Source organism: Sinocyclocheilus anshuiensis, unplaced genomic scaffold (assembly GCF_001515605.1).
Source record: "Sinocyclocheilus anshuiensis isolate Anshui unplaced genomic scaffold, SAMN03320099.WGS_v1.1 scaffold110, whole genome shotgun sequence".
NCBI lineage: Eukaryota > Metazoa > Chordata > Actinopteri > Cypriniformes > Cyprinidae > Sinocyclocheilus > Sinocyclocheilus anshuiensis.
This window is the reverse complement of record NW_015544155.1, coordinates 1531127-1540067: the sequence shown is the minus strand read 5'-3', so window position 1 is coordinate 1540067 and position 8941 is coordinate 1531127. Positions and strand designations below refer to the sequence as shown.

Genomic DNA, 8941 nt, shown 5'->3' with positions numbered 1-8941 from the left:
ACACCCCTAATACTGTTTTTGATTTTGTTGTCTCATTTCTGTCTTGTCATGTCAGGATGAGTTTTTCAAATGATCAATTTGTTGATTATTACTTCTTGTGTTTGATATACTAAGTCTAAAAGGTCTGTGCATGAAGCGATTTAAAGCCATACGCACTTTTTTTTTTATGTAATTAGTCCTTTAAGTTAAGTGCTTCGCTTGTTTTTTAAACAAAGCACATAAGACGGAACAATTTGAAACTCTATAAAGGAGTAGCAACTTGTATAGAGTTCATGTAACTCAGTTTTAAATATGTTGCATTTATTGCAAATTCTCAAGTTCAAGATGTTTTGATTTAATAATTTAAGAAATTCAACTCAAAAGAAGCCATTCAAACTATCGCTTTTATTTTGAATTGTACAAACACCTAAGTGCAGAGTGTCTCGAAGGCATGCTCCTCCCCACCACCAACTTGAAACACTTGAAGCATGAACCACAAAATGAGGGCTGGCGATTTCTCAGTATCGTCAGCTTTGAAAACAACATTTGTCATGCTGATGGGGAAAATGAGAAATGTAATCAACCATAAGCGGGAAAAGATTTCCAGAGATTACAGTGATTATCAAACAAGTGCAGTTGTTTTGAAATATGTCACCATCGAGTCATGTCCCAAACATAGTTGGGTCTGTGTTAAAATCCAATGAGATTTGAAGGAGATCTGGGTCTTTTCCACTGAAATTTATGGCCAGAAACAAAACAGATGGAGTCTGCCATGTAGTAGTGTAACTGCTGCTTAGTGAATTTGCTTCAGTCTATTTCAGAACTCATCAGACAGAAAGATTAGAAGATGAATAGATGTTCCATTCCATGTGTGAGCCCTAATCAACCTGACAGGATTTATTTTGCTAGATGATACATTATCCATGCTTGTTACACAACAAGTTGCGATATAAATAAATACATGAACATGAAATAATGATCTGAGATGAGTTTTTTATAATCCAACCTGTATATTATTTAAAGCTCCACTAAGTAAAAAATAGTCCATTACAACGTACCAAACATTAAGCCTTGCAACAAGATGAACACTACAGAAGTAAGATGTTACCTGTTGCATTTAGGTGTGATAAATAGCGTTGTCATGGACAACAGCAAACATACAGTGCAGCAGTCAGGTTTCCGAATAAAAAATCACATTAATTTTCTCAATAGGGGAAACTTTTTTATTAAAGATAACTTTTCAGCTCAGCTCAGACAGACCTGAGCTACAAGTTAACCCATGCTACTGTATATGCCTTTGTTGAATCCAACAGTCCACAACATTTCAACTTATTTTTAAATATTCATGTTTAACAGTGGAATTCCTGATGAAAAATACATTATCCATGATTCTGCATAGAAATCAGAGATTTGACACAAGCAAATTGCAGCAAAGGAACACGGCCACTCCCATGAATCCTTCGAGTCAGTATCCCTACGCTCTTACTTAAATGTTTATATGTGTATTCATATTTTGCAAAAAAGGTTAAATGTTGTTTATAAATTCTAAATCAAAATTTTTATATTTGTCTGATGTTTTTAATTTGATTATGGCATCCTCTGTGCTTTATTGGACTGTAGTTCTTTCCCTCACTAAAGCTGTTAGGTACACAGTCTTGTACCTTTGTCTTTTCGTTTGATTTTCAAATACTTTTTGCTTCAAATCAAAGTTTGTGATGTTGTGATTCATGCCGTAGCTGCCGGTTTCCAACTCTTTAATGAAGACTTTTTCCAAATCCATACGGGAAAAATTAAAAAAGTGGATGGTGCTATCAGAATCGAGTATTATGCGGCTCTCTGGAAGACTTGATTCTGATTGGCCAGTAGGGGACAAACATGAAAACCTTTACAAATGCAGACAAATCCAATTTTATACAAATCTTTTTATTTGGCATTATACAAGGATATAACAGGTGTAACACGCTACATATATTTCTGTGAGTATAAAAGTTAAAGTAAGTTCTATAGAAATGTGTTGTAGACACACAATGCTGTTGGGAATGAGAGAGTGTCATGCTGAGGTCAGCAGGGGCAGTGCTGTGCATGTCCAACATTATACATACATTTCTACCATTCATATTCTCCGCTAAAGCCATAAAAAATCCACTTTTGTTGATTGTTATTGAAAGAATGATCAAAAATCCCTTTATCAACCATTGATTTGGCACATCATGTGATAAATTGTGTTTATTTATGCAATGCAGCAATAAATACTTTTATGAACAGACATCTAAGCATGCTGACAGACAAAAAAAGTTCAAGTGCAGGCTTATCTTTTTCTGATAAACACATTACAGTCTAGAATTTCAAATGGTTGTAACATTTTTATTTCTAAGAAATACTGGCCTCTGTGGAAAAAAGTACACAATCTTTCTTCTGGTGAAAATTAAAAAAATAAGTGTCTCTTGCTGACTCACAATATTCAAATGCCCCTTTAAATTGCATAAATGTTTGATTGGCTCTGTGTCCTCCGTACACACCATTACAAGCCTGTAGAAAGCAAAGAAAAAAACATCAGTTGCCTGGAGACATATGACCACTAATAATCATAACAACCTCAGTAATTACCATAAAAACAGCCTTTAATATTTGAACATGTCAAAGATAAATGTGAGAATGGAAAAATGAGCCGATCCATGTCATGCTGCACATTCACAGGCCTGTGTACGGATGAGGTCAGAGGAATCGGCACCCAGCTTTGGGTCGGTTAGTGTAGTTCCACCACAAAGCTTACTGGCTGCATGTGACTATACAGGCTTGTCTGCCCTTTTCAACTGTAAAACCTCGGCTGGGCACGAAAAGTCAAATCACAGAGGAGACACTTTCGTCATTACCATGACTCTCAGCTGCCACATGCTCGAGTGGCACCCAGCTAAGTCAACAGATACGAACATCGGACGGCCTCTTTCCAAAACACTGGAACCTCATGTAGTCTCAGATTGTTATAAAAGTGATCTCACAGTGCATTGTGGGTGCTATTTATCTATGTCAGTAAATGAGGCCCTTTTTTTGTAATTTTGATGATCATAATGTGAAGGAATGCTGAATGCTGTCACAAGATCATCATCATATAGACAAGCTAGTTATCATATTTTTAACTGAATGTCTGTAACTCATATTATTTCTGAGAAGAATTCATATGGCAAAATGACGACCCAAATCTGCTGTCAACCTTTTTTTCAGATGCTAAGATTCATAGGATTCATTCACAGGCAATTAGTTGGCCGTCTGTGAGCTTGATAGACTGATGTGTGTTGGAATGTTTACCTGAGAACACTGATCTCTTGCTGGCATCTCTCACTCCACTTGGATTACCTAAAAAGAGCCAAAATACAGAAGAAAAGCTTGTAAATGGTTTCATGCTGAGAATTTTCAAACATATAATTCAATATAATACGACGAGACAAAATCCGCAAAAAAAGGTTGAGGTAGGCAAGATTTTTTAATGTTTTTGAAAAAGGTCTTTTATGCTTACCAAATCTGCATTTATTTAATTAAACACAGTGAAGTTTTGTATTATAATATATTTTAGAATGTAATTTATTCCTGTGAAGGCAAAGCTGAATTTTCAGCATCATTACTCAGTGTCACATGATCCTTCAGAATTCATTCTAATATGCTGATTTTGTGCTCAAGAAACATTTATCATTATTAATAATACTGAAAACAGTTGCGCTGCTTAATATTTTTGTGGAACCCTTAACATATCTATGTTTAATAGAGTGCTGATAAGAACAGTATTTATATGAAGTAGACATCTTTTGTAACAAAGTAAATGTCTTTACTGACACTTTTAAAAAATTGTATGTGTCCTTGCTGAACAAAAGTATTCAATTCAAATAAATAAATAAGCAAGCAAGCTCACTGACCCCAAACTTTCAAGCAGTATGGTAACGGAATTTTCAAATTAAGTTTGCAGTCATTTTGCATTGATTTTGGCAGGGAATGCCAAATCTGCACCATACATTAAGAACCCATGTAAACATGGTATAATGCTTAAAATAGAGCTATGTTTACCATACTTGTACTAGCAGCTTGAAACATTACCAAATATACAAAAATAATACACAAATGCCGGAGGTTGTGGATAACGGGTCTTCCAGTTCTGTAGATTTCTACACGGAGATTCTGTGTGGTCCTGCCGATCAGTCATAGTTAAAATATACAAACATTTTACTAACATCAAACTACTAAAATATTACATTTGAGAAATCAAACTTCCCTACAGATCATAAGCCAGAGTTATCAGTCTCAGTAGGAAAGGAAGTCGTTGTATTAAAGGCATACAATTCAAAATGAATGGAGCAGTCACTGAAATGTTTTAAGGGTTAGTGGTTACCCCATTGTGGGCGTTCCTGCAATAACAGGAAATTGTTATGGAACTTGTTCTTTGCTATGCACTTGATGTCTGCTCAGAAACCTGTGTTGGCATAAGCTAAACTCTAACAGACAGCGTCAACAGTCACTGTGGCAGCCAATCAGCAAATGTTCTGAATGCCAAATGGCATTTTGTCACGTCCTGTGGCTGGCAGTGCCAGGCGTTCTCACTAACAGACTGTGCCTCGTGTTCCTGTAAATAACTGGGTTGGCATGACAGTTCCAGCAAGCATGCTTGTTAGCACAATATACTTATTTTACGCAAGATATGTTTTTGGCAAAATGGAGCCTGTCATGTGCAGTTACATTACATTTGATAGCAAAGCTTGTATTGTTTGTATAATATTTTGCTTGTCTAGAAATCTGTGGACGTTTCTCTGGCCGTGCGATTGTGTGTTCCAAACATATGTCGAAATCATTTGTTTAGCAAAGAAATATTATACCAGGTCCATAGCAAATATTTTTCTACAAGTGCTTCTGAGTTTAAAAAGATACAGAATCCACAGTAACATTTTCTCAGAACTTAGCATTTGGTTTTGCATCTGGCATTTTGCTATTATGCTCTTGATCAATTATTGATAATTCTCCTCATCCTGATAAAAATCACAATCATTCTTTCATAATCCATGAACTCAGAGACACTCTCTCAGGGCAAGAGCTTTAATACGCTACAATATTGAGGTCATTAACAGACTAATGGCTCATGAGGGACATTGAGATTCTGGCCATGTCACGTTCAAATAGTGAAAAAATGAGGCCAGCGGTATTTATTAGCGATGACGGACGGTGATTTGGACAAATAATAATCCTCTAATGACTCCAAGCATGCTTAAATCTTTCAGACATCCACTGGAATGGAGATCTAAGATATGATCATGAGACCATATCAACATAATTAAAGTGTCCGATGTTTTTCAACCTCAAAGCCACACATGCTGCAGTCTTGCGTATGTGAGGACTAAAGGAAGCTGAAAAAGCGCCGCTTGGAAGTGGTTCCCTCGACCTGACACATTTATTTCCAAGAGATGAGAGCTCAGATATTGTCATTAATTGGCCTCTACAGAATTTCAGGCTTGATAATCTGTAAATGCATCATTTGTAGCTGTAAAAGATCTTTTAAACGGACAAAAATTGTAATAAGACACTTCTAAAGTTTTTTATGTTGGATACGAAATGGTACACTTAATACTATTGGTTCACACCAATAACAATAACTATAATGACAACCATATAAGCATCCACACCAATGCACAATGATGTTCTGTTTATTGTAAGTGTGCTTGCAGTTTTGTCGTCTTTCTCTTTAAATACTCAAGCTCTTTAAACTGAATTCTGACTGGCTGTCAATGTTTATATCATTCATCGGCTGGAAAATAAATAGTTTTGAAAGTGATTCTAACGATACCACCCCCCCAAAAAAAGCAACAAAAAGTTTTAAGAATAGTTCTAATTCTTTGAGAATAGTGAAGTCCACACCACAACTGTAATGATAACGACACAGAGAAACGACTTTCCAAGCAGATGAACGATAAAAACATTGACAGCCAATCAGAATCCACCCGACTTTAAAGACATAGAGCATTTAAAAGGTAGATGACAAAACTGCTGCGTGTGCTTATAATAAACATAACGTTATTGTGAGCTGACATTGATGCTAATGTAGATTTCATTATAGTTGGTGTTCTTGTTGTAACTGGGCCTTTATGCAAACCAGGTAATAGCAGAAATGCCCACAAAAGCCAGATTCATATAGAAAGGAGGTGTGTTTGTTTTGAAAAGAATGACAGTTGCTTTTTTGCTGTATTTAGGGACTGGTAAAACTGGGTGGTTTTGCACCAAAATGCATAAAAGTGGTTTAGTGAATTCGCCCCTCAAATCTTTATGTCATGATCTGGTCAGTGAACGGGATAGGGTCAGAGTTGTAATACTCACACATGTCCTGCTCGGGTGGTTCCAGACAGTCACTCTCCGTGTCACTAGGTAGGCGCCAGGGCTTCCTGACCGCCTGCAGCTGCTGGTAAAACTCATCCTAGTAACACATATGATGGGAAGAGAGATATGAATCATAACCAGTGTTGGGGAGTAACTAGTTACATGTAACGACGTTACGTAATTTAATTACAAAATAATTAGATAACCGTATTTGAGTTGATGTAGATGTTTTTATTTATTATTTTTTAATTAACTATTTTTTCCAAACCATTGTTAGATGCTGTGTTTCCTGTAGTTATGCAAAGATTTCTTATCTATTAACTATTTCTTATGATTTTAAATCTGCATTGAACTTCAGATCAATCTCAAAGTAAAAGGTGATCCTAAAGTCTGATTTTGTGGTGGATGTGTTCAAATTTGATCATCTTTATTCAAGTGATGAAGGATTTTGAAAGTCTGACATTGTTGAGCACTACTGTAAGGTTAACCCTGCATGGTGTAAATGTTTGAAAATGATTAACAGTTGCAAATAAACATTCATTAGAAATGTAGAAAAGTAATCAAAAAGTAATCAAAAGTAATCAGTTACATTACTTGAATAAAGTAATTGAAAAAGTTACACTACTATTACATTTTGAATAGGGTAACTTGTAATCTGTAACCTATTACATTTCCAAAGTAACCTTCCCAACACTGATCATAACAATGGCAACTTGGCTTGATATCTGTCAAATGACGCAATTAAACTAATTCATTTTTAAGTCTGAATTTAATTGTCCAAATGCTTTCAGAGCCTTGCTGAACATCCTTACTGAAAAAAAAAAAAAAAAAAATGTAAACTAGCCTAAGCTCGTTTGCTGGTCACCCTACTTGGTCAGACTGGTCTTTTGGCTGGTTTGGTGAAGTTGGGAAATCAGCTGGCCACCCATCTTTAATCCAGCTTGACCAGGCTGGGAGACCCTCTTGAACCAGCTAAAACCAACTTAAGATGGTTTAAACAGCAGCTTTTTAAGAGTACACTAGCATGTATATAGCCTTACAGTTAACACACTATCAACTAAATACCACAAAACTCCAATTTTGATTTCAAGAGTTCTTAAAGGACTTAATTTGCTTCAATATTCAGGAAGTGTAATGATGTATCAGTGACAACTGCTGTGGCCTGTGCAGAAAGGTGGCGATTTGAAAAGCAACAAAATCCCCTGTGAACTGGAAACCCAAGATGTAGAGACCCGGTGAATGTGCATGTCAGGTCCATTCGTTCTACAGATGTTTTTATTTTCTTTTGAAATAAGTACACCTGTGGGTCGAATCCTCTGAGCCAACCTCTAATATATAACTTGCCCCCTGTTCTCTTCTAAAGACTTTTATGTGTTCTTATTTTTCAGCGTTAAAGGTATCGCTGGTACAGGCCAGACAGGAAGCGTTCATACATCTACGCCACATTTCAGTGCTAAATCGTTTATATGAAAACAGAAGAGAAGGACAAATCATCTGATCTCTTCCTGTAGATCCCATTATGAACTGAATGAGATCTACAGTTGCATATTTCCTTTTTGTTATTCAGGAGCTGAACTGCTATAACAGCTGTGGGAGCAGGTGGGTAGAATCAGAGCATGATCAGTGCATTTATGTTTTCATAATCTCATCAGTCATAAGAATATGAGCTAACTAAGTTTGTGGCTACTAACAATACGATTCCTGTTTGTGGCTATTAAATACTTCAAAAGGAACTTTGGATTTATTAACAAGCCCTAATACCAAAAACTAAAAGAGAAAGAGAGCGGAAACCCAGAAATGCCATACCCGTTTCTTTTTTCATACCAAGGGTAGTCAAGTGTAAATCTGTTCTTTAGTTTCCCGTGGATCCTTTTATATTATATTGCTTAATCTCAATAGAGCATGAGATGAATAGGCCATAGTCAGACATGGACAATAGAATATTAGACAGTCTACAGCTTTTACAAACTAACCAGTCAAATAACAGTGAGCGTGTGTGATTCTAAACCCATTGACCTTGAGGTTTACAGGGTTACCAAATGTAAGCTTTCATTTTTCAGCTGTTCAAAAATATTTCTGAGATGGACAAATATTTCCCTTTAGACTTAATGAAAACAGCTTTGTCATGATACAAATTTTAGATTTTTTTTTAATAATAAAAAATGACGTTAAATATATAATGCATAATGTATAATGTTAAAGTTGTGTTTTTTTTTTAAAAGAAACTCATACTTTTATTCAGCAAGAGTGCATTAAATATTTAAACAACCACTGTTCCTCAAACTTAAAATATCTTGTAAAAGGCACTGTGTCGTGGTTTCATTAAGCAGCACAGTCATTATCAATATTGATAACAAAAACAGAAAAAATACAAACATACATAAATTACATTTTATAATAATATTATTTATATATATACACATTATATATATATATATATATATATATGTAATATTAAAAATATTATGTTAAGTTGTAATAATATTTCACAATATTACTGTTTTTTACTGTATTTGTGATCAAACTAAGAGACTCTTATATATATACAGTGGGTACGGAAAGTATTCAGACCCCCTTAAATTTTTCACTCTTTGTTATATTGCAGCCATTTGCT

The 8941-nt window shown here is 35.3% G+C and overlaps 1 protein-coding gene across 1 annotated transcript in view; it reads right to left on the bottom strand.

The window, feature by feature from the left end:
• Positions 1 to 2227: 2227 nt before the first annotated feature.
• Positions 2228 to 8941, bottom strand: part of LOC107695418 (uncharacterized protein C8orf34 homolog) — a 92014-nt gene continuing 85300 nt past the window's right edge. The window contains exons 14-16 of the mRNA XM_016495317.1: positions 6328 to 6424; positions 3286 to 3333; positions 2228 to 2508 (exon numbers count right to left, since the gene is read on the bottom strand). Coding sequence (XP_016350803.1) covers positions 2501 to 2508; positions 3286 to 3333; positions 6328 to 6424 — 153 coding nt within the window. The 3' untranslated portion in view covers positions 2228 to 2500. The remainder of the gene's footprint in view (positions 2509 to 3285; positions 3334 to 6327; positions 6425 to 8941) is intronic.